The 26,821-nt window shown below is 39.9% G+C and overlaps 2 protein-coding genes across 4 annotated transcripts in view; one reads left to right on the plus strand and one right to left on the minus strand.

The window, feature by feature from the left end:
- Window positions 1–26,821, minus strand: part of LOC139823055 (facilitated trehalose transporter Tret1) — a 27,748-nt gene continuing 927 nt past the window's right edge. The window contains exons 2-4 of one of the 3 annotated variants that reach the window (XM_071795331.1): window positions 14,034–14,414; window positions 3,013–3,332; window positions 1–2,295 (exon numbers count right to left, since the gene is read on the minus strand). In XM_071795331.1, coding sequence (XP_071651432.1) covers window positions 1,007–2,295; window positions 3,013–3,332; window positions 14,034–14,119 — 1,695 coding nt within the window. In that variant the 5' untranslated portion in view covers window positions 14,120–14,414 and the 3' untranslated portion in view covers window positions 1–1,006. Of the gene's footprint in view, window positions 2,296–3,012; window positions 3,333–10,365; window positions 10,914–14,033; window positions 14,415–26,821 lie in introns of those variants that run through there. The other 2 variants (XM_071795332.1, XM_071795333.1) reach the window with 2 other exon arrangements.
- Window positions 14,956–26,821, plus strand: part of Ninab (neither inactivation nor afterpotential B) — a 22,453-nt gene continuing 10,587 nt past the window's right edge. The window contains exon 1 of the mRNA XM_071795327.1: window positions 14,956–16,771. The gene's annotated coding sequence lies outside the window, so the exon portion shown is untranslated. The remainder of the gene's footprint in view (window positions 16,772–26,821) is intronic.

Genomic DNA, 26,821 nt, shown 5'->3' on the forward strand with positions numbered 1-26,821 from the left:
TAAATGAGCACGAGATGTATTTTTTTTATAAAAAAATAAGTCACTTATATAGTCATTCATTCATCAAAACTCTCATATATAACGATCATTATAAGGCATTTGTTTAGTATGCAGAGAGATGAACGTTTACCTTCATTCATTATTATGATTTTAGATTGCACATGATAATAACAGATGGCACTTGATCTACTGCGCTTTGTAATAAATACATGCTTGAAAATTTTTTATCTGGTTCTGTAAAATATTAGCTGTCGACACGCAAAATATCTTTATGAATTTATAAAATAGTTCCTATATATAGGACGCTCTCTACACGTTCGTATTTGTCTTAGGCTCCTATTAACGCTATCGTTACACGTAGCACACATTACAGTACAGTTTAATACTATGATTTATACATATAATAAATAGCACCACCTTTTTATTAGCGCGTACCTCGTTTAAGGCATTAAGAGATACGTGGTCTTTCGTATTTTACATCCTCGCGAGTACACGCGGGAGGATTATAATTAAAATTTTCCGTATTCTTTGTTACCTTGCTCAAATAATATCTCGTGTGTGATTGAAGATATGAGAACGTTAATGTCTGCTAATAGCACGTAGTTAATCATTTTCATGCTTTGTGAACAAATACATGTATGCTGAAAAATAATATAACATTTTATAAATAACAATAATGTAATATTACAATAACATTTTCTCTTTAATAGTAAAAACTTGTTTTGTTAATTTTAGAATTATAAAGTGTACACATATTTTTGTCTTATCGTTATATCTCATCGTTTGTCTAAAAATATTTCATCTTATTTTCTACGATATATATTTGTCACAAAGCAAACGTCAAAGTTAGAGTACTTGCCCATTTTATTGTAAAAGTAGATAACGTTCTTAGTCGCTAACAATTAAGCAAAATACCTTCCTCTCCCTCTCTCTCTCCTAATTAAAGTAGATTCTTTTAAAGTAAGCGACATTGCAAAAGTTATATGATTAAAAATGGTCCTCTTTTTCACGGTAATATCTGGCCCTTTTTAATTTCTAGAACCTTTGGCTTGTTACTTATTCTGCCGGTCGTCAGATTGTTGGTTCTACCGGAGAAATAATCCTCGATTTCTTGTAACGTTCTATCTTTAGTTTCTGGAAGGCATATGTAGAAGTATATCGTGCCGAACATGGATATACAGCCGTAGAGGATGAACGTGCCGTGTCGGGTGAGCGCACTGGCCAGGAAGGGATAAGTTTTAACGACCATGAAGACAAAGGTGTGCGCGCACATGGTGGTCAGGCCACCGATAATACCGCGTACTTGCACGGGGTAGACCTCGCCTATCATCACCCATGGGATCACCAGGAAGCCGAGAGTGCAAGTGATGGTGTACGAGAATATGCACACGACCGGGATCCACGTGGCGACGAGCGGGAGGTTGTTCGCGACCCAATAATTTTTCAACCACATGTACCCGCCTAGTCCCAACATGGAGAGCCCGCACCCGACGGAGGACACCATCGTGAGCGGTCTCCTGCCGCATCTTCGACACAGGACACATGCGACGATCGTGGAGGTGAGCCTGACTATTCCCAATATCACCGCCGCTAAGTACTTGTTCATACTCGCTCCTGAGTCCTTGAAGATCTCTACGGCGTAGAAAGTTATGACGTTGGTGCCCGACCATTGGTATATCAAGAAGTACAGAAATAGCAGAGTGAACGGCTTGAGCGCGTTGGGTTTCAGCAGAGCGCACACGATCTCCCGGAATCCGGTAAGTCGCTTGATGTTGTTCTTGTTGGAGAACTCTACCAAGGTTTCCATCTCCCGGTTCACGTTGTAAGTACTGCCGCGGAACTTCCGCAGCGCCTGTTTCGCCTGGTCCGGTTGGTTGCGCGATATGAGGTAGGACGGGGTCTCCGGAAAGAAGAACATTAGCAGCAGGGCGGTGAGCGGCAGGATACCGCTGATGGCGGCGCAGACGTTCCACGCGAGCAGGCTTCCGAGGGCGTATTCTATCAGCACCCCGGTGCTGACACCGACGCTCGAGACGGCGGTCAGCATCCCTCGTAGATGCGGCTGCGTCACCTCGCTCGTGTAGACGCGGGCTGGCGCGCCCACCATGCCCGACCCCAAACCAACGAAGAAACGACCAGCATATATCATGTGTATGTCGGTCGCGAATGTGATCAGCAGCCATCCGAGGAGCGCCGGCACCTCCGTGATGATGAGCGACCGCTTCCTGCCGAACATGTCCATCATGTAGCCGGAAACCAGGCAGCCGATCGGCGTACCGATGGAGGACATGCTAGCTGTGAGGGGAAAAAGAATGAGAATTTATATATTTTTTTATGCCTAAGAATCCTGATGGAGATATTTTATTGAAATGTATTTGAAATTCTTTATCAGTTTCACCCCATTTCACTATTATTCCATCAATATTTTAGTAAAAAGTCAGTTTTCAGTTAAATTCTGTAAATTTGATATATAATATTAAAAAAAAAATTTATTATTACTTTTTAACAGTATAATTTAACCCTAGAATACACAGCATGGGTCTCCCAGACCCAAATAAAATTTTACTAGCAATTTTTTATTTTCGAAGTTTTAATTTCACAACTTGACAAAATAAAACTCTTTTTAGTATTAAAACCTATTCAGGTATATTTCTACACCTCAGAGAGAGCGAGAAAAAAGTCCAAAAATATTAATCTGTAATATTTTAATAGGCTGTAATAAAATTACAGCCTATCAAAATTATAAATCTCCCAGATCTATGGTGTTTTCGGGATGCTCTGGAAGCTGTGTTCTAGACTTAACTTTCCTTATATTTCACAATATTACATTTCATAAAGAAAATTATGATTCATTTTGGAATATATTCAGTAATGTTTCAATAACTTTCAATTCACTTTTCATCGATTTCATAATACTTTCAGCAAAATATTTCTATCGGGGAATAAATCTAAAAGAAAGAAAATATATTTTGGAAGAGCTGTAGATTTTAGATCCTCCTCTCGACGACCTACCGATCCACGATTCCTCCGTCGATCCTTCCTTGATGGGAATGATGCTGTCTGGCTCCTGGAGTTGTGGCAGGGCGATAGCGGAGAAGCCGAACGCCATGCCCGTGTTGATGGTACCGAGCTGGGCGACTAGGGCGGCCACGACTTGTCTGACGGCGCTACCCCTGGGCGTCCGGGGGTCCTCAGGATCGCCGTTCGCGGCGGAGCCGTTCGCCGCCAGACTCGCTCTCTCGTCATTGAGCAGCGCGGACGGCTGGATTTTCGGGAGCAGTGCCGAGTCCACCAGCGAGGTCTTCTCCGGATCTTGCACGCCGTTATTTTTCCTATAAGATAAACGATTGTTAATGACGACGGGAAACGCATGCTAATAGCTGCAAGCTGCTATTGTACATTATCTAAACGATTGAATATTGCACATACGCGCGCGGAAAGTTAACGACGGAGTTACGAGCCAGACTTTTGCATTCACGATATCCATTATCGCCCGCACTCGGTTATTTATAACGAGGTGAGGAACAATCTTAAAGCACAAGGTTACATTTATGCAAATCACGTGGCGATTAAAAGAAAGGTTCGATTATGCAAGCGTTGTTTTTTCTTTTGTTAAAATAATAGCGGAGCTATATCGAGTGACAATTAAGATTCTACTACCGTACGTGTTAGGGACACGGTTGACGGTCGGTGCAAATCATATGTGTCTACGCGCGAGCTACTCACGTGTCGTACCGATGGAGATCGGCTCGAGGAGTCGAGGCTCGAGCGGACAGTACGCAAGATTTTTCAGCGTTTGTCATTCGTCGAAATCGTTTTGAAAGTACGCAAGTTCGCGGTGAATTTTTCTTTCTTGATGGACGAATATCGCGCGAGCGAGCGATATAAACTGTAAACACTGGCTTGTTACTATTTATCGGTTTGGCGGGAAGATAATAATTATTTTCGTTCGAGCCGCAGATAACGCGGCAGATGTCAAATGCTGTCAAGTATAATGTGCGAGAAAACTTTCCACGCTAATCAGCAGATAAAGAGAGATCATTTCATTGGCCGATAATGAGCAGTCGAAATAACGAGCCCGAACACCTGCGCGTAAAAAGCTCGTCGTGCCGTCGCCGGTTGCAACTTTGGCTCGGATTTGACGGTACTAAAATTAAATTCGACCTAAATGTTGATTCGCATTCAGTTTAGGGACGTTGTCACACCAGTATCTCCGAAGCATAATGATCGTTTTAATAATTTTGAGTCGGTTTAACTGAGAATTATAAAATCACTCAAACATTGGCACAAACGTTTATATGTTTGTAACGTAAATGTACAAATATTAATTAACGTAATGTATATAATACTAGAAAAATCATGCGAATAAAATAGATAGATAGGTCAGATAATATAGAAAAAATATTAGCATATAAGATACTCGAGTTGCTGATATACCCGACAAATTCCTAACAAAAAAGAAAAATTTTTACCGCATGCGTGTACGGAATATGTACGTCTATACGTGGTATTTAAAACATTCTGCATGCGCGTGCTGCACAATAGCGTTACTGTTGAAAGGATATAAAGAGTCTGGATGCGCGAGGAGCGCGAGAGAAAAATCCTAGCGAGAGGAAGAGCGAGATGGTCAGGTTTCGCAGTTTGCGTGGCTGCACGCCGGGATGACATAATCGCCGCGTATCACGACCTTTAAATGAAAGGGGACTCGTGTCACAGAGGACCGACCGCGTGTACGTGTTGATGATCTTCGACAAGGAAAATTGTTTCTCACAGAGTTTCGCTGATAATTCTCGACTGTACATGAAGAAATGGTAAAAAAAAAATTTAAGGCAATAGAGTCATAATCGTGTACGCGGATCGCCGCGGAGGCCTTATGTAAATTCGCGATAAGTTTTTGCCACTTCCGCAATAATTCCGTCCACGCCACGCTCGTGGCTCTATCGGGAAAGAGTCGTTTGCGAAAATGCACGCGTAGCGCGAGAAATTATTTGATAGAAGAGATCAAGCAGTCGGCGAACCGACTGCTTAACGTTCGTCGTGTTGCGTAACCGTGCGTATCGACCTCCGGAGTTTTCCCTCTGGTACTTTTACTCACACCTGTGTTAACAATTATCATTGACTTCGCAGAAACTGACGAGTGCATTAATTTGTCACTTGCATGCAGGCACGCACGTGACGAATTAGTTAATGAAAATTGTATTTGCGCCTTTATCGCGTTTACGTATTAATAATTTCCTTTTTCGTTCCATACTGAGTTCGAGGCGAACATATTTAATTTATCGGCCCGGTTTCCCGAACACTTAATTATTAATTTATCAAGTTAACGATGCCGTTTGCGCGCGTGCGCGACGTAACGTCGGTCGCGGGTCGGATTATCATAAATAAAAGCTATTTCTGTTTCAAACGATCGCGATCGCTGAAGTTTGCATATCGGATCCAGCGTGTGTGTCCTGGATTTTTGAAATTCAAATCCAGCGGTTGGACGAAAGCCAAACTTGCATACGCGTAACGAGTACACGACCGCGTAATGTTTTCGCCGCACAGTTGCGGCCTTGTGTGTTCGCGGTGTCCATTCACACCAAGTCTCTGATTGGAATTCCCTCGAAACAGCAGTCGCAATCATTGTTTTTACATGCAGTTCTATCTAGATATAAACAATGAAAATGGGCATGGACAAAGAAAAAAATTTTCTTGTAGAATGCATCCGGAAGAGATCTTTGACGAAGCAAATTTTTCAAACTCGGTGTTGAGAAATCTATACAGTAAATCAAACCAATCAAACCTGAGCTAAGATAAGCCTACAAACGCAGATATGAGATACAATGCAGTTATATTCTTTATATGTTCTCCAATCAGAGAAAAACATAATAATGTCTTGTTTATCAAATAAAGTATTTTATACGAGATATTTATTTTTTAGGCGAGATATAGGTTTACGTTTTCTTTTATCAGGAGATATAAGGTTCGTCGCAATTAACGAGCTTCTTTAGAAAATCGTCAAGTTTTATGATCTTTCAGCGTCTGCCGAGTTACGGAAGAACGCATAGGCGTCAGACTGACATTTCTGTCAACAAAGAACGTTGTTGTCGCCGTTCACGGCAGACAAAGCGGTCTCGGGACGATTCAGCGTGTTGACGGAGCTGTATCTCCTCTTTGTGCGCACCTTGACTTTGCGCACGAAGGCCGTGCGGCGACGACACTTCAAGGGCCTCGCCGTTCGTTCGCGCAACCGAATTAGAACGCAAGAGGGATTTCGCAAGATTTTCCATCGGATGTTGATGGTCTCGTGCGCGCGGCCACCCCGTCGTCGTGTCGACGGAATTTTCCGCGGGATCTTGAAACGTTACTTATCCTGCGGACGCGAACAAAGCGACAACCGAAGATAGCCTTTACCAACCTTCACTCTTCACTCTTATACACGCCGGAAAACGATTCATACTGCGCTTCGATCATTTCGATGACTAACGAATTCCAGAACGAATATTGGCGTTTTCGGTCATCGAGCGACATCTGCTTAATAATATTTTTTATAAGTTTTTTTTAAAGATGTTTGTAGCATTTCTCGAGATTATTTTGCAGCGCGAGATAATAAAGATATTAGAGACAATAAAAATAATATAAAAGGGCTTAGGGCTGGTTATTCCAACCTGTTGGTAAAGTAACTATAATAGTTAAATCATAAGTCTATCTTTGTCTAATTTGGAGGGAAAAACAAAGATAGATATATCTATGATTTAACTATTAGTTTACCAACAGATTGGAACGACCGGCCCTTAGAGTCATATTTTATTTTTATTGATTTTCAATCTTTGAGTCTCTTTATATTTATATTTAGAGAATAATTATAGAAAAAATTTCAGAAGAGATTCATGCTGTTTCTCAATAGAATGACGTGTGAAGTATTAGTGGGTTAATTAGAAGCAGATATCAGACACGTGGAAAGGGACAAAGAGAAGATGATTATGGAAAACAACGCATGACGTTATTGCTCGTAGAACATTTTAAACATATGTATGATGCGCGAGCTGAGAATCGAGCCGCGGCCTGGCGATGTTTTCGGTTTCGGAGTAATCGAGGAAACGAGCAGTTTCACGCGATTTCTCTATCTTGTTGCGGCAGATATCGGACGTTCATAAATGCGTAGGCTCGAGAGAGAGAGAGAGAGAGAGAGAGAGAGAGAGATTTAAAACGTTCTTTTAACTCCCGTCAAGTGATACGCGCAAATATTAATTCAGTCCGAAAATCCTGAGAGATTAAGTATTGAGTTATTGACAAGAGATGTCATTTAAACATTTACGGAGATTATTGCGTGAGCCTCAAGGCTTTGGGTAAAGACGAAAACAGCGTGATAATATAAGTGGCGTTCGATCAGCTGGTCCAAGGATTTCCAGATGCCTAACTCAGCCTAACGATCCATCGCGCGTGGTGGCCATGCCAAGCGGACTCGCGAATTCTGGCACGATACAACGGAATCGCTCGTAAAGATTATTTTCGTGTTTACGCCGATTCGCGTGGAAAATTCAAGTGTAATGCGCATTGCGCACACGCATATATGCAGACATGCGAACTGCATCTCTCAGCGAGCGTTGCATTCGACCGAACGAACGAACGGACATGTCCCTGGTATTAATAGTCTAATTACAACACGCTGCGCTTGAACGAAGGTAAATACGAGCGAGGAGACAGCGACGGTAAATTGTCTCGGAAAGCAGCAGCAACATTGTGACGCGTTGCGAAATATACGGAGTGTTTGCGTTGCGCGGCTTCACGAGGCACCGATCGTTCGAAGGAGGCTGAAGGGAGAGAAAGAGATGTGCTAATGCATATATCAAATATTATATGTACGATCACACGAATAACACGCGGCGGGTTAACGCGAGTGCGACAAGTTTTCCGATCGTCGCGAGATTCGAGACAGTGCTTAAAAATCACGCAGACCATTGTCTTACCCGTTGATTCGTGTCGCCCAAGTTCAATGTCGCTTCACGCATCGTAGCGCGGGATTACGTCATCGTCCGGAGATAATTTTAAATCACGGTGAAAACAAAGCGGAGAAAATCGTTTGACGTTCGAGAAATTAGCAAGGCGAAAACCTTTGATCTTGACCCCCGGGATCTTCCACCGCGTGCTTCTTTATAGGAACTTCATGTCACTCTTTCGAGACTTCTTCTTAAAATAAATCTCCGCATCGACTACAGCGTGGTTTATCCAAGCAATAGCGATACACACCCCGAGTCACGCATCTGCGTGTAACGGCGACGCGGATCTCGTATTATCATTACTGATTTACGCTCATGAGGCTCGCAGGGGGAGGCCGAGTGTTGTTTCGCGCGCGCGCGCGCGCGAGAGAGAGAGAGAGCCGCATTATCATCGCCAAGCTGGAAAACTGATGACAGCGTTGTCATCTTCACCGTCATTGTTCGCGACTCCGCATTTTTCCGTTTCATTTACTGCGATATTACCTCGATTCCGCCGCCGACTAATAAATCCGTTTCTCGCAAGGCCGCGATCGATCATCATGCGCAAAAAACTCGACGCGAGAACTTTTACGACCGTCTTCTTCCCGAGTGTAAAAATACCGCATCTCGCTCGTCTCCGATGTTGAGCATCGATTTAATATACGTGCCCGATTCTCGCCTCTCGCGAAAGCAGAGCAAAAATGAGACGAGTTCTTTAAGCGATGTCAATAAAGTTGAGACACGCTATGAATAAATGCGCGTTAATAATCATCGTGACTAATCTTCGGACTATGATACAGTTAAATAAATTGATATTAAATAAATGAACATATCGAGTGTTGTGTTCGTATATCTTTTATTTTATAGCAATCTCCAGCTTGCGATAACGCACGTTTCAGCCGTGGATTAATAAAGAGTGGGCGGCGTCGTGTCATTAAAAGTCAATTAACATTGGTGTTAATGACGTAGCCCGACTGATGACAGAGATAATATCGTGGATCGTGGTAAATACGTGTAGATCGTCATGACAGCCGGTCATGCATCGCCGCGGTGTTAATCGATACAATATTAATAGATTACGTGCATCAGAAACGTCTATATGCACTAGTGTTATCAGCTATCAACAATATTATCTTTCCGGCCTACTGCGCTTCACGACTGACGACGTTGTCAAGCTTGTCAAGTGCAGTCAAAGAGGCATTTGTCATTCTCGTTCACCGATAAAATCGCGGTGCTAAATATACATATAATATAATTGCTTCGCGGCGCGCGTTGTAAAACGCGTCCACGACGACGCGCGACGTGACTAGGACGGCGACGAGATGACACATCCTTTTTATATTCGATTATAGTCCGCGTGCCATGTTCCACTTCGAGGAGTAGAAGGCGAAACGCGATCCTCATATTAAATAAATTAAAAGCTTAAAATTAGACGTCTGCATTAAAGAGACGCCTCCACGTCTAGAGATATCCTCTTAAAGAGTCCAGCTGATTGTGAGATCCAGTCGATGACATTATAATCTAGTTTTTTTTATTTTTCTCATTAGCTTATTCCGAGGCTTATTCTACAACCTCGATCGGCGCGCGAAGCGAATTTTGTAGGAGCTACATTATCTGGTTTTATCATGCTTTGTTTACGATTGATTATACGACAAGCTCCAAAATATCAAAACGTGCGCAGTCTCCGAAAAATACTTAATTATTCGATATATATTTAACTAATCACACGTTTTACAATTTTCCGAGAGGAGACAGTAGAGACACGTAACGATCTCGGAGCAAAGTCACGAGATTCGATCATCGTAAACAAGAGCTTTCGAGATAGAATCACTTGTTGATCGCGCGTATATACATTTGCGACAACCGTCGACTTTGCCCTCGTTTTCTCATCTCTGCTCAGAACCGCGTTTAATCATGAATTTCGTGAATCTACAGCGATCACGTTCATTTCGAATGCACGCGAGGAACTTGCTGAGTAATGTAAAAATGTGTCATACTTAACTTTCGCACGTCACTTGAAATTAAAGCGAAGAAACCGTACTGAGAACTACCTATAACTTCTAATCTAACGATTGTGACACAACAGGAAACGTAACAAGATGTAATAATTAAGTATAACGATGAATGCGATGTCTATTAAAAAGAAACGCGTCTCTACGTCTCGTCCTGAATATTTGACGCTTCCGTACTCCGCGGTTTCCCGAGAAACTCCGAGAACGCCACGTGCGTCTGGAAACGTACGATCTGCACGTCGTCAGTATCGAAATAAACGGCTGCTTTTAGCCGCGCGGTCATATGACTACACGTTGCGTTCAGAATTCTGAGATTTCGAGATGAGCGCGAGATGAGACGCTGAAAAGGGATTCTAACAGACCCGGGGATGCCGTTTGTATTATGTTTCACTTACTCTGCCATGGCGCACGTTGTCATTGGGTGATCTCTTTCCCGATCAAGTGTGTACGGTAGGAGTATAATGTATAATGTGGTACAGGTGTATATATATATATCACAGTCCGCTGATCACAGTTGTTGTATCACCACGTGGTTACACGGCTCATCGCCCCCTCCCTTCGGGACTCTTCACCCTGCTCGGCCGGCGGTTGTCCGCGAGCCACGGAGCTGCGGTTCTTTTTTTCTTTTTCGAGGATGTCGAGGATCCCCGAGAGCTTTAATCTCAGAGACTGGCCAGGAGGCCGATCGTGCGTCCGATCTCGTAAAAGCCCACGAGGGTCCTCCTCCGCGTGCGATGCATCTGCCTGGTCCCCGCCGTCTTTCCCGCCGCTCTTGCACCCGTGTTGTTCCCGATAGAGACTTGCCCGCCCTCTGTATCTCTCTGTATCTCTTCTCCACCCCGATTCGCGACTCCCGGTGAATGCCGCGTGCGTCGAGAGCGGAGTCGAGCGGCTCGCGCGAAAGCCCACTGTCTACGTTGCGGCTCGCGCGAAGCGAATGTACTGACGGCAACGAGTCCCGAAAGCTTTATATGCGAGGCGGTCGCCGCTTGTGGACTTGTGGAAGAGAGAGAGAGAGAGAGAGAGAGAGAGAGAGAGAGAGAGAGAGACCAACCGGGGGGGGCTTGCGAGAGCGTGACAAGGCGCATGCGGACGGAGATAGGAGAAACAAACAAATTTCGTTTAACGAAAAAAGATTGAGGTCGTGACACATTTAATAGAAAAAAAGGGAAAATGATCAGCCCAGGCCAGCCGATTAGTTAAGAGCGAAGGCAGAATCGATGCACGTCGTTGAATTTTTTTTTCGTAATTTATCGCCGCGAGAAGAAATTTTCTCTCATTATTGTTGACGATAAGAATGTCTTGATGGAAGGGACAGTAATATACTGATTATATGTAAAAAAATTAAACGTGATTACACTGTTAACGTCGTTAAATTATATACTCACATTCCTGTAGGTCATCTCTGCTCCTACTCAATATGTCGTTAATTTAACAATGGAGTTAAAATAATAAATTTCGACACACATGGTAGTTAAAAATAACAAAATGTTATTTAGTAACTCAGGATATTGGTTTAAATTTTATCCTTTAATATTTAACAGTGTAGGTAAGTAAAATAAAATAAATGTGTATAGAGGAAAATTTGTAAAATGCAGGAAATTAAAATATCGTAAAAGCTCGTTAATATCATAAACATTTCTCGCTAACAACGACAATCATCGTGCGACTGAAAAAGCAAAAAGCGCTTCTGATACGATTAACACGTGATTATGTGGCGATAATGGCTTACCTGCCGATAACGTAAAATAGGTTCCGATAAATTGTTTGCTGTGGCAACTGTCGAACTTTTTTCGCCACCGCACCCATTCATACTCGTCAATTTTGTAACGTTTCAAAAGAGCTTAAGCTTAGTTATTTACGTGGACGTAATCTATTATAGACATCGATAAGAGTCTCGGCCACGGGACGCACGGTCACATCTCTTTATCTGAGAAAAATAGTGCCGTATCTTGCTTGCCGAGCAATACGCTCGACATGAACGTGTCACGATTGTTATTCGTGAAACGTTTTCTTTGCGTTTACGTAAATCGTGATAAATCCAGTCTCGTGGATTTAGAAAGCGTTTAACGCGGCGAGGTAATCGTCGCTGGTAAGGGAGCACAAGGGCGAAAAAGAAAATACCTACGTATGCTGACGTGATTCTCGCGCGATACCTCCGGTACTTAAAAAATTCTTTGAGATAAATAAACAAAGAGATAAAGAAAAGAGAGAAAAAGAGAGAAGAGAAAAGATATACGTGACTAAATGACGGCTAAAGAAAAAATCTATGAGATGCGTTAGTTTACGTGTCGCATTTACGCGTCCATCGCGGATTTCTTACGAAATCCATCACGCACCATCGTGGGCCGGTGGGCGATCTTACGAAAGATCTATTCGATCACAGTAAATGAAAAAACTGCATTAGAAGCAGTGGAGATCGCGTACAGAAATAGTTTCAGCGAGTAAAAGTCGTTTCAATAAAGAAAATTGAGTCGCACATAGAAATTTATTTTATGACGATCTCTGTGTAAAAATGTGCGAACTCGAGCGCGCGGAGTAACGATTTAACGTAAGCATTTATAAGTGTGCGATAAGGTCGAATAGGAGATAATTATAACGCGACGGACGATCTCTCGTCGGAATCGCGAAGATGATTTAATGTTTACTCGATACTCAGCTTTGACGTGTCGCTCTCGATATTCCGCACGATAAGAGAAGGCCGCGCGCGCTATCATCTTGAAATTTAATTAACCAATAAAGAAAATGGAATAAGAAGTAAAAAATCAAGATGGCCGTACGATGCGTGCGAACTGACGAGACGTTTAAATAAATATAAAAAATTCTATTTAGCTAAACATAATATAATCTGTCCTGTATAATTAAATCGAATCTTTTATTCTTTTACGCATTTTCAGGGATTTTTTCTATATATGTGCATATAATATATGTATATTGTACTTACAATTAATATAATTTAATATAATGAAATATAATTGTATTTAATGTTATTCAAATTAAGCCATCGAGGAACCCACCGAGCGTGGAAATTATTTGAGAAGAACACTTTTATTTTCTCTGGAGAGCGAACCACGTTCTCTTCGGTACTATCAGCCAATATCGTTGCAGCCGACGGTCATTATCGCAATTCGAGCATAACGAGTCGCGCGCCTACGGTAAATGAAATCTGGCAGATAACCTCGGCCTGCAAATGTACTCGGTCACGCGGATTTATTCAAACAGTGTACGTGTCGTGAATGTATTTGTGTGACGGTCGATTAGGCCGTGCAAGCAGTGTAAGATCCTCTTGACGGAACTGCAGATGACGCACAGAAAAGCGCCATTGTTTATATTATACGCAGCCTTTATACACGTACATACGTTTAAATACGTTTAAAAATTAGCGTTTAAAAAATCGAGTAATCTTTTCTTATCCTACCACGAAGAACCGAGCGATCTAAACGTCTTGTAATCTGTCTTTTAAATTCTCTGCTTTACAAAGCGGATTTTGCTCATTATTGTTCTGAGTAATATTTTGTGATAGTGCTATTATTCTATTACACGTACGTTTACGATCATATTCTTTAAGAGCAAATTCGCGGTACAGATAGCGTCGTAACTAGTAGTCTATAAACGACTGTAAAGTTTCATGAAATAAAAGTCTATCATAAGATAAAAAACGACTGGTTCAAAGAAAAACGAAGAAAGGCTGTTAAATTAGGACGTGTTAGAAAATAATCCATATATCACGAATTTCGTAGAAAATATATTCGGAATATATCGTTAGCCAGAAGCCAGAATGTACGAAGACAGGTCACGAGTCACGAGCTGCAAACGTGGGATTATACAGGCAGATTGTACGGCACATTTAACAGCACTTATCGAAGAGGCGTAGCGCTCTTATCTTATCCGAATCAAAGGCACATTGGAAATTACGAGTGTCGATGCATATACGCGCGCGTCGTTTCCGTTTTCAGATAGATGTCGATATTTGGACAACACGACGAGACGACAACGATAACGACGAGCGACGCTGATAACGGCGGCGACGAAAAAACGCGGCGTTTGAGCCTGATCTACTCACTTGGGTAGCAGCGACGACGATACGTCTGACGCGCTGTTGCTGCTGCTGCTGATGATGAACGTCTCGTAATTCCTGTTCCTGGACATGCCGGCGAAGAGACTGAACACGTATGTGGCCAGTTGTGGCCGATGAAATTGTTCTCAGTAGTTTATCGTGGTCACGAGTTTACCGCTATCAATCCGGGCAGTCATGTGCTCCTTCGCGTACGTCTTGTTTTCTTTAATTCCGCTTATTTTCACGCCGACTGCGACGCGACGTTCATGTTCGTTGCACTCAGTCTGGGATCTGAGCAGATCTGAGCATGAAGCAGACCGCGTGTCGCGCGTTTTGCGGACAGATCGGTATCACTGTCTCTGACGATTTTCTATTCGTTCGTGACCTCTGAGAAATTGGGAAACTCCTGATTCCTATAGCGTCAGCGATGATGACAACCGTTTTACTTATCATTACTGAGATTTTTGTCATAAAACTTGCAATTTTTTAATTAAATTTAACTAACTTAGCCTAAGATCAAGTCAAACTATATACCTTATTAAAATAAATCCGCTTCTTTCAGTTGTGAGAAAAATCCGTAAGAAATATCCGAGATGTCACGGGAAAAAATCGGAGAACATCTAAACATTCTAAACACGTTTCCGAAAATCTTCTTCGCAAAGGACACTTATACAGAGCACTTATTTATTTACTTTTATGTACAGTTGACAACGCACGCATGATTGAAGCAGATAAACGCGTTACAGTGTGTGTGTGTGTGTGTGTGTGTGTGTGTGTGTGTGTGTGTGTGTGTGTGTGTGTGTGTGAGAGAGAGAGAGAGAGAGAGAGAGAGAGAGAGAGAGAGAGAGAGAGAGAGAGAGAGAGAGAGTAAATAGAAAATAGAAAGATACAAATGATTTATTGATGTTTATTTGCTTGCAAGCGCTCGCCGGCAGTCATTGTAACATGCGCCCGCCCTCTTATCGGCGGCACAAGTGATTACAGACCGCATGTGACCGTCGGCGATAGATTGAGACATATTACGCAAGTCACAAATCACATGCGGTTCACTTGGCGAATACGGTGAACTAAAGTTTCGTAACGACGAAACGCGCCAGTCGCTTCAATCTGTTTTTCGAAAACGTCTCGTCTACGCAAAAGAACAAACTCAAATTCTATTTTCGCTCTCTGGCTTATATTTTTATCTCCCATAATTCTAGCACACTCATAAATTTAAGTACACAAAATTCCCCTAATGTGTCGTTTGCAGGTCGCAATTTGCTCGCAGATAATTTAAAATAACCTTGTACAAAGGAGAAAAATTGTCAGAAAACTGATTAGATAAACTGAAAAAAATGTTAATGAGTGACTTGAAAAAAACTTACAGGGTTAAAACAATTTTCAAAGATATATATACTATGCTTCGTCACGTTTTGTTATGTAAAGAATTGTATGTTAAAAAAACAATTGCAAAGAAGAAAAATCATTGTACCAATATGAACGACATTTTAAATCGCAAACTGTGATATTTCTCGTCTACTTTATCCGCTAATGAATCGAGGTGAATGATTCTCAGTCAACGATGAATCACCCACTAATTAGCTGTAACTCTTTCGCAAGATCGTCTACGAGAGAATACGCGACTAGTCGATTCTGTGAATTTTGCTGCAAATATTCCATCTATTTATCTCATTTCCTATTAATGCATGGCTTATGTAACGTTTAAGTGTAATATCTCCGTGTCGATGTAAAATAATCGGTATTCAGAAATGGGATGTATCAAGTTCGCGGATGTGGAAATACACTTCCACATCCGCGAGAAGGCAATTCCAGAACGTATGACCTTCCCGAGCGATTCGACGTCTTTGAGAAGAATCGGCTTCAAGGAATTAAGGGAGCCAAGAGGAAGAGCACAGTAGACGATGCCAGAACAAATCTTTCCGAGCGACTTGACAGCTTCGAGAAGAATCGATTCCAAGGAGCCAAGAAGAGGCGGCAGTCACTTTAGAGCGACGCCGATTGGTATCGCGAGTCGACGAGTAATTAATCAATTGAGACGCTTAAATTGCTACGATTGTCGCGTGCTATGAGTTAACTCGAGCTGGTGCCCGCGATATACGTATCTCGATACCAATCGCATTTCGCCATTCGCCTTTCCCGACCCTTAAGCTCTCGGAAATTATGTTGTTGTTACAATAAAATATAACAGTAAAAATAACTTTATATATATTGTTGCATCCGCGCGCTGATGCGCTGAGCTCGAGCGAGGCGCCCGGTATAAGAGAAAGTCGCGAAGCGTCCCTAGCAACGAGCCGGATTGATCAAACCATGGTGGAAGGATACATACAGGTGTGCTCATACTCGAGACGAATTTCGTACGGTTCTGCGCAGATGCCAGATGCAGCCATTTTTTCAAATAAATAAGACACTATAATGACATATAACACCGAATTCAACTGTGGCGAAAAGATGGAGGTATCTGGCATCAATTTCTCATTTGTTGTTAGAGTTAGAAATATATGCGCATGAGCACATCTGTATTCTTCTATCATGGATCAAACAACAACCGTCAGATTTATTCTCGAGCTGCTGGACCGTTCGGACGTGTGTCCACGCTCTTCTGTAACGTGACTGTAATAAACGTTGGGATGGTTTTGCCCTTTAACTTTGGCAGTGTTCCCTTTATTTCCGCGAGCTCCGGGGGTGGGTGAGCGAGTGCAAGTGTGACGCGGCGAGCGCAACAATATCATAGATCTATTATATAGGTAAGGATAATATTTAAACCAATGTACCTTGAGTTAAATAACATTTTGTTATTTTTAACTATCATGTGTGTCGAAATTTATTATTTTAACACAAAGTAGTATTATTTTAACTTCATTATTTTAGTTAAATTAATATTGAATAGAAGTAGGGGCGATCTATAAAAATTGTTACTTGACACTACAAAAATAGTGCATATAGATCATTCAATGTCCTTCCTAAAGAATAAAAAAGAATAAAGACACGTGATTCTCCGCTCCATGTCTGCTTTCACGAAGCACGTTTGCGACGCGTGAGCTGCAGATGCGAGGTAAGTAGCGGATCTTGTTGGATGCGCGATTAGAAAAGTAAAAGTCTCGCCGGTGGAATCCGAGCGATCGCTAGCACGTTAATTACATATGAATGAGAACGCTCGTCGGACAGGTTTCGCGCCGAGTGGAAAAGCACCGATAATAGATTCGCGTAATTGATCGCGCGCATTCGAGCGCGTGCATTCACAATTCGCTCGTTATAAAACGATATTCATAGAACGGAGCCGTGACCGTTTGGCACGGTAGAAAAAGAAAAAAAAACATCGTCCGCTGGCGTACTGGATCCGATCCGATCGCCGGCGTGCTCGATCGAGCAAAGTGCACTCGCGACCGGCATTCGTGGACTTTGCGTTCTCCAATTAGGATGAACTTGACAAAGAAAATCTCTATCCGGTTTCCGTGCGCAATCCGCTTTTTGTTACACTGTTCGTTGCGGTTCGCGTGCATTATATGTTATCTTTTCACATAAGCCTACTTATGAATAACCGTATATCAATTAATAAATACTGTCACAATTTATCTTATACATTACTCGTCGATTTTCCCATTCAAGAGATTCAAAATTCAATTTTGCATCAAAAGTATCGAATTTAAACTGGAAATAAACGTAAAGCTACATCAAATACTTTTGTTGTATTGTTGTTGAAGATGTCGATTCGTAACATCTCTGACGTAATACCAACGATACACGATTAAACAAAGGTGTGAAACAAACCGCAAGGGTGGGACGAGCGCGTGCGTGAACACACCGTATTTTTTTATGCCGTATTTATTTTTAGATAAAGACTTTTATCTCTCGATGGTTCGATGAGAGGAATCGAGGCGGTCAACGGCCCTTCGCTGTTTATCCGCTTTGCAGGAACAGCCGCGGATGGGATCACGTATTGCATGCGTGGCAATATGCACGCACGAAGAGCAGACGTCTATCGATCGTAAGAAGCAGTGAGTCGATCGCGATCTAATCTCGCGCGTTCGTTGTCATGTCCAGGCGAACGGGAATGATCGACGCCGACGCCGTGCCGCCGCGCTGACTCGTAACTTAGCTTCGAACCCGGGAGCGGCTCGAATAATGAATCATGCATGAACGTGACGGCAAAATAATAGGAGTACGGCCGATCGGTCGCGAGAAAGAAGCGCAGCAAGCACGAACAAACAACACTCGCTTATTTAAGCGTGACAATTCGCTTTAACGTAAATTGATTTAAATACCGCTCGCTCGATTGAACGCGATTGCAGCGAGGCGGCAAACCGACGCGTTATTTGTTATTTTTCCGCACTTTTCACTCGTCTTCTCCTTTTCGAATTAACGTATACGAATTTAACACCATGTGCTTTCAGCAAAGGCGCAAATGTAACGAGTGGTACACTGTTAGATATTAAAGGATAAAATTTAAACCAATATTTTGAGTTAAACAATATTTTGTTATTTTCACTACCGTGTAAAACTTATTATTTTAACACAAAACAGTATTACTTTTACTTTATTAATTGGTTTAGTTAAAGAGGTAGACAACTTTGACAAGCGAAAAAAATTGATTTTTTTTCAAGTTAAATATTTCAGAAACGAAAAATCTGAGTATTTTGAAACTTTGGCACATTATTTTATATTCTTTTATAATTATAAAAAAAAAGGAATCGTTAAAGAGTATTAATAACAACAGGAGTTATTGGTAATGAAGGAAAGCAGCTCTTTCCGTTCAAGAATGGTTAAAAATGACTCAAATTGATACTATAATTTAATACTACGAATTTAACAATGTATTAATCATCCTTTTTACACTTCTGAATTCGTATTATTCGTATTATTTGGATTATTTTTACGAAATAACTCAAATTGGATATGTACAGATAGACGGCACGATAACTCGAAATAACAAAATATTTATTCACGATTGGGGTATCACGAGGTATCGCTGTTTCTCTCTTTTTTTTTCTATAAATACCGAACTGAACTGAACCGCCACGAGATTCGATAAGAATCAATTAATCCCTTTGTGATAATTCGACGTCGTATCGCGTGTCCTGTGACATTCACGATGTGAAGTAAGAATAACAAATCTGTTTCAGAAAAATTCTACCAGAATGACGTAAATCTTGTTGGTTTCTAGGCAAATATTTGCCGGGCGCAAACGACAAACGTCAAAACTCTGGAGCTTTTTTGCGAGTTCTGCCGCTTTAAATAGAATTCGCACAAAACAATAACCGTCTAAACTATTTCTCCAAACATCGAGAAGACGAGCGATAAACGAGTGGTAATATATCGCGCGATCGCGCGATTATTAAGAGCATGTCCCACCGGCTATCAATAGGATTGTTACGTAATTTGACAGAAGCTGCATATTTTTTCAAAATTTGATTATTTGCACGCTTTGCTACTGAGACATCTAGAAATGAGGGAATATGTCTGTAAATAGTAAATGCAATATGTGAATTTATAATATTATAACAAAAGAAAAAAATGGAAATAAGTAGAGTTTAGAATTTTAAATATATTCTACCGATAAATGTACATCAGCTCTTTTGTTAGAGCAATGTCTGTTTAAACCTACTTGCATGTTATTACGATACATATACAATCAGTTCTTCGGAATTTATGTTGAAATTTCAGGTCAGATTCGATAAGACGACTCATTGTCAGTGAAAGAACGACCAGGTACGAGCAGATTTATCAGTTGTTTTAGAGATTATCTTTACTACGCGATAATACGAGATAACGCGTATTTATGCTACGTGTAATTTAAATTTAATTTTAATTATTCGTCTATTTTTCCTGTCTGCCCGACAAATCGCGATTTTACGATAATATTTATAGGCCATTCTTCATTTCACGCCTCGCGCAGAAAAGAAATTAGACTTGGACGTTTATTTTTTGTCAGTCACGATGACGTAGAGTTCCCGTAATTATTTACACGCGAAAATTATATTTGAGGCTCTAAGAGATCTTTATCACGAGATCAACAAAAAAGGAAAACAAGGTCGAGTCTTTTGTCACGTTCCCGTCTTGGTATCCGCTGACGCGGAGGCTGATTTCGGCAAATATTTTTCGCTTTCGCGGCACCGACACCTGCTGGCTGATGCCGACGGCAACAACAGCAGTCGAGTGGAAATTCACTGATGCGCGCGTGCAATTTGCTATACGTCAATATCGGCCGGTTATTTGCGGACACGAAGTAATTGAACGCGGATACCCCTACATCGACGCCCGCAGTGCCCACTGCCCGCACCGCACCGCGGTGGTCGGTCGCGGGCTTGCCGTAGAGATTTGTACTGATGCCCGTACCGAATTAAATTGACACGCAGTCGTGAAACTTTGTCCGTTCTCGATACGATGTCCCCGAAGAGGACACTACTGTTCATCACAGATTTTTCAATCAATTCGGAATCGAACTTCTTGCTGTAAATACTAGGCGAGATACCCTTACCCCAATCCCTCCAGCGACCAAGGGATAATTTCGGGGGAGATATTATATACCTACAACGAAGTCATTCTTTTCGTTATTAGTTTTAATCACTATAGTTTTAATCAGACTTACTAAAATATAAGATTCAAGGTTTTCGAAGTTTAATCTAACATCTTGTGTACATCAGATAATTAGACAGATAGAAATAGAAAAGATCTCGATCTATTATTTTCAATATGACGATGGGCATACGGCGATACGCGTCATTTTGTTCGTAAAGTAGTACAGTAGTTCTTTTAGCGGTGTGTCGCTAACAAGAGAGTGGGCTCTAAAATTGAGCAACGAAAAAATTGTTCTTCTCATCTCAGTTTATATATAATAAATTCGAGGAAATTATTTATCAATTGCGGACGGATAGTTGCATTTGTCAATAAGGCTATCGAGAGATCAGCACAATTTGCCACATCGTTGCAATTGACGAAAAAAGATTGGAAGTCGGAAGTCGAGAATAAAAAGGTATTTAAGTTTTGCATTAAGTTGTAAACGAATTGATTTGTTGACAAATAAGAATGAAAATTATTTCGTAAGAAATATAAATTATGATAATAAATAAAATGCACGAGAGACTACGAAACAGAGAAATTTAATCATCGAACGTACATCTCTCTAATATGCTTATCGACATGTATTAATCTGTTTATTCCGAGGGTTTATTTAAATTATTGTATAATATAAATGATATATTATTATTTCGGCGTTTTTCCCTTCGCTTGATTGTATATTATTATTCTCTACAAAAAACTATAACTATCGGTAACAAAATGAAAATCTGTGAGAGATTTACGAATTAATATACTTATATATAATATCTCGAGTTTATTAACTGCGCATTTGATAGATAATGAGGATAATTTATTTCTCTCTTTTGTGCTGACTAAATTAAACGTTTGCTTTATATCGCGCTACAGATAATATGAAGATGATTTTTGACTGAAAAATCAGACTACGACATTTCGCGCGAAAAGTTACAACACTCAAAAGCTCATAAACATAATATAAACAAAATTACAAAATTTAGTTTACAAATTGATAGCAATTTTCGAGAAATAAGTAAAAAAACTTGTTTATGTAGTAAATAAATCCGGGGTTTAGATTTGATTTTTATATATATAAAAAACGTATAGTGCAAAACATCCGAAAGACAGAAAACAAGAAGATAACATGGAGGAAAGAATTTTAGAAAGTCCTTAATAAAGAAGAGTTACATTTTTAACATCTTCTATGACTTGATAATCTATATGTATAAAATAAATGTCAAAAAACGATGTTCGTAACGACGAAAAATTCGGCGCTGAAATAACGCGATATTAATTTGTATTACATTTAATCATTTAAATTCAAATAAAGTGCTCGTATTTGCGCTTTTAATAATACTGGCATTTGTTATCTCCTATAGAGCTAGACGCAAATGTTTTCGATCATAAAAATTATCTAATTGTCGAAAGCTATGCGCGAGTTTTATATCGCAGTCAGGATTTTAATTGGCTGTTCAGACAGAATACATAAGTATTGTCTTGTTGAGATGATTAATTGGGGATAATTGATACTTATTAAGCACCAAAAAAACACTAGGGAAAGTCGCCTGCTGTAGGACAATAAATATATTGTATACGGTAATTTTTTAGGATATTTAATAATGTAAACTGAAAGAAAACATCTTCTGCGCGAGTAAATAATTACAGTATTTAGAACGGTTGATTTCGAAGAATTGAAAGATCGGTTTAGAAAAATTATTTAACAAATTTGCCGTGATTTATAAATAAAATTATCATATTTCTTTTATATTAGAGATGCTTGCGCGCGCAATTACTTTCATATTAAAGTTCAATTGTTATGAAACACAGAAAAAAGGAAGCAAACGGACTTTTCTTTTTTTTTCTACCATTAATCAGCGGATTGACGCGCGCGACGAAGGGACGCTGTTAATTAATCGTCCCGCGGCAATCATGTTAACGCGATGAGTAAACAATTCGATAAAAGAATAGAAATGGATGCTCGTGAACGTGACTCATTGCTAGGAATGAAATGGGGCCTCGTTACGGCAAAGCCGCCCACCGCGAGACAAATACGCCAAATGAAAGAGCGGAAAGCGAGCGCGTGTCTCCGAAATGTATTGTACGATATCTCGATATACCGGATGTTACCGGAATGTTATCACAAGCCAACGTTTTTATTCGGATAATATAATTAATCACTTGAATTCATTATCGATTCAGCGAAGGCGATTTTAATTTGCTCACGTTTTATATGCTTCTCCGCTATTTTTCCTCCTGTTTCAAGCGCAAAAAACACCCAAACAGATCCAAACTCTATTTTTTTAAACATATGTAATCACTAATTTTTTAATTATACATTACAAAAATAAAGTCTCGAATTTTATATATCATGAATGATTAACCCTTTGTACTCCATTGTCATCGCTACGATAACATTCATAATATGCACCACTCCACCCAGCATCGCTACGGTGACATGTGTAATTAAAAAATAAAAATAAATAAATTCATAAACAATTTATAATTTTTTCTTTTTAAAATGAAATTTTTGATTTTCAAAAGTTTCACTGTAAAAATGTACCGGAGTTACTCGTTGATCGTATAAAAAAATGGTCGGTGTGCAAAAATAAAAAAAAAATATCACGATTGTTTGATTTCATCATTTACTCCACAAAGTCTTGTATATTTTTATATTTTTATACTTTAATATTTCGTGAAATATGTTTACCGCGCAATTGGAATTTAATATTGCACCGCTTGTCTTCTCGATTTTATGCGTTCGTTTCACCTGTTGGGAATTATTGTGCGTAATTGAAAGGCCTTGAAGGACAACTCCAAAGATAACGTCAAATATTATAAAATTAATTTACCTGTTTAACCTAATTAAATTTTGTGATAAAAAAACGTTTCTCTTTTTCACAATTTTTTTAAATTTGAGATATATGTGCCTATTTATGTTTTTCCTTCAGGAAATCTTTAGGCAATAGCTTAAGAGCGAAATAATCGAGCGATAATCTATCAAATATCAATAGTATACATCTGTAAATATTGTGATGGATTGTTGATGTAGCAATAAAAAATATTTACATATATATATATATATATGGGACAATCCACGTCACTTTTACCCCCCATCTGTCCAAAATTGGTATGGACGGATTTTAATGACTAAGGGCGGAAAATGTTCGTCTTGAAAAGAGCTTTTGAAAGGCGTGTGGCATATATGCGCAATTCAACATGGCGTCATGTTGAATCTGAAATTTTGAATTTATCCTTTTAAGGTGATCCTAAAAGCCGTGATCCTAACCGGTTTTTTTCAGTTTTTTTCTTAGCACTAATCTTTTAATTGGCTTTATAGAAATGCAAAATTCTTGTCTAGAATTAAAGTACGCATCAAAATCTAGGTCATGGTGGTCGAATTTATATGTGGTGGTCGTCACACGTATAACAAAAAATATTAATTTTTTTTTGTTTTCGATATAAATTCGACCACCATGACCTAGATTTTGATGCGTACTTTAATTCTAGACAAGAATTTTGTATTTCTATAAAGCCAATTAAAAGATTAGTGCTAAGAAAAAAACCGGTTAGGATCACGGCTTTAGGATCACCTTAAGCAGCCATAACTATGACGCCATGTTGAATTGCGCATATATGCCACACGTCTTTCGAAAGCTCTTTTCAAGGCGAACATTTTCCGCCCTTAGTCATTAAAATCCGTCCATACCAATTTTGGACAGATGGGGGGTAAAAGTGACGTGGATTGTTCCATATATATATATAGAAGGAGGGGGTGCCCTGACCTCATGGTCTTTGATAAATAATTTGACCAAATTTTATCACTTTGCGTAATTACGTTTAAATAATTAAGGAAAGAACGTTTTGCATATAATAAGTGTGATATAAGTGTGGAATTTTGTAATTCGAGGAATAAATCACATTTATATCTGGACGCACCGTGATCCGCGTTGTGACCCTTATATATATATATATATATATATATATATATTATATATATATATATATATAATTATATATATATATATAATTATTTAAACGTAATTACGCAAAGTGATAAAATTTGGTCAAATTATTTATCAAAGACCATGAGGTCAAAGCACCCCCTCCTTCTGCATTTCAAAATCTTTATGTACATATATAAGCATCCAAATTAAAGGAAGAAAGTGCAAAAGCGAAACAAGTGCATTCGAAGTAAAGAGGAACAGCATCTAGAACGTATAAGACCGCATAACAGAGAATCTAAAAAACGGAGAGACGTTGACCCATAACGAAAATATAAATGTGAGTAAATAAATATATAGTGTAATAATATGTATAATAAGTATAACGGTATTTTACAAATAAGTAATTTCGAAAAGACCGTCGTTACTCCTGCCAGAAAAAAAGAAAATTAAACCGTCGCTAATTTAATCCTTCGTGGTCACACTTATCTGCAGTTTCATGATGGCTACACCGGGATCAAAACGACCTTAGCGACTTTAATCGGCTGCCATATTTACAGTTTTCATTATTTTGACTTGAAAAAATTGACTGAACCTTCTTGAAATGTTGTAAAACCTGCCGTAACATTAATTTTATTAATAATTTAATATTAACATATTGAAAAAAATCGCAAAGTTAAAGTACATAAAAAAAGACTTTTAAATTATTGATATTTTTGGCTAAAAATTTATAACTGTACCCATAAGATGTGACACTTTTTGGAAAAAAATAGTACGGCAGTGTATGTTCCAAAAAAGGTATTTATTTTGCAATACAAAGTGGATAAGTTTCGAAAAAAGTGAACAAGCAATTCTCTTCGGGTCTAACGAACTGTCAGAAAGACTTGTAAGAAATGTCAATTTTCGGCACCATAAGGTTCGTTTCAAAGCTTGGAGTTAGTGTAATTCTGTTTTGAAAAATTGTTGGGGTCATGTTGACCACGAAGGGTTATGAATTATACTGGTTTTTCAAGTCGATTTCTACTTATTGTTACATGCGAGCAAAATTTAACTCATTGTCAGTCTTAAAATAGCCAGGAATGTTAAAAGATTAATTATCCGATTTCTGATGGAGAGACGGTTCTCAGACCGCGGTTCGCAGTTCGCATAGAATTACACCTAGTGATAAGACCTTTCTCCTCCTTTAAGATACAAAGACAAAGGAGTACTGAGAAGCTCGCGCTGGAGGTTCTTACCACTTGAGTATAAATAAGCGCGAAAAATCATCGTACAGTTAGTTATTTTCCTGTGCTCATAACCTAATCTACCGACAGTCTTTATGCGAGCTAATATATCAAATTCTGACTTATACACTTTAACTTCAACAAATCTTTAAAACAGGATCTTAACTATACAATTGTAAACAAGAAAATTAAAATCATATCAATTAAACTAGATTTTAAACAAAAGTTGTAAACATATTCTCCCTGAATAAAAGTAATTCTAATTTTAATTCTCAAAATTAATTTTACTCTAATATCCTTTAATTTCACAACTCAATTAACTGTCGCTGCCAAAGAGCATGACAACAGTAATTTCCTGATATTTTTGTCGCTGCCAAAGAGTGTGCGGCAACAGAAGATTTCCTTCCTTTACCTGTCGCTGCCAAGGAGTGTGTGTGTGTGTGTGTGTGTAGCAATAGGATTTCTTTTAATTCTCATTCCAATAAAACTCAAACTTTAATTCCATATAAATTAAACCCTTTGGATTTAATAGTAAATTTTCTAAATTTTAATTTAATAAACAAATCTGAGCCTCGGTTTAAAACATATAAAATTCAATATCTCTTCGGACTGGATTAATCACGCAACCTGGTCCAAATCCCGGGTAAATAACTTAAATGTTTTGACCCAAAAACGGACGTGACATTATCCACGTTCTGTCGATCGAACCTGAACAGAAATTATTAGCCGTGTACGCTCTTTTGTCCGGAGCCGTAATTCGCTGGTTATGCAAACGCAAATCGTCGCGGAAACGAATCCCGGGGTAGCCGAGGGGACGTTCTCTAACGAGGCGCTCCGTAACGGCGCGGGCGCGGGCGCCTCGAGAGAAAGGAGGGCCGCATTGTTTTCCAACCACCGGGTACGTAGCGGCACTAATTCGATTTTATTAGCGTGCGCGCTCACGCGACATGCCTCATGCCTCTCGCGTCGCGAGCACGTGAGTAACACGTGGTGCGAGCATGTGCATTTCGCGCGTTAAAGGGACGGGCCGGACGGGCGCTGCCGCGTTCCGCGCGAAACAGCCCGCGGATCTGACAGGCCAGAGCGAGGCCGGCGAGGC

Source organism: Temnothorax longispinosus, chromosome 12 (assembly GCF_030848805.1).
Source record: "Temnothorax longispinosus isolate EJ_2023e chromosome 12, Tlon_JGU_v1, whole genome shotgun sequence".
In the NCBI taxonomy this organism is placed as follows: domain Eukaryota; kingdom Metazoa; phylum Arthropoda; class Insecta; order Hymenoptera; family Formicidae; genus Temnothorax; species Temnothorax longispinosus.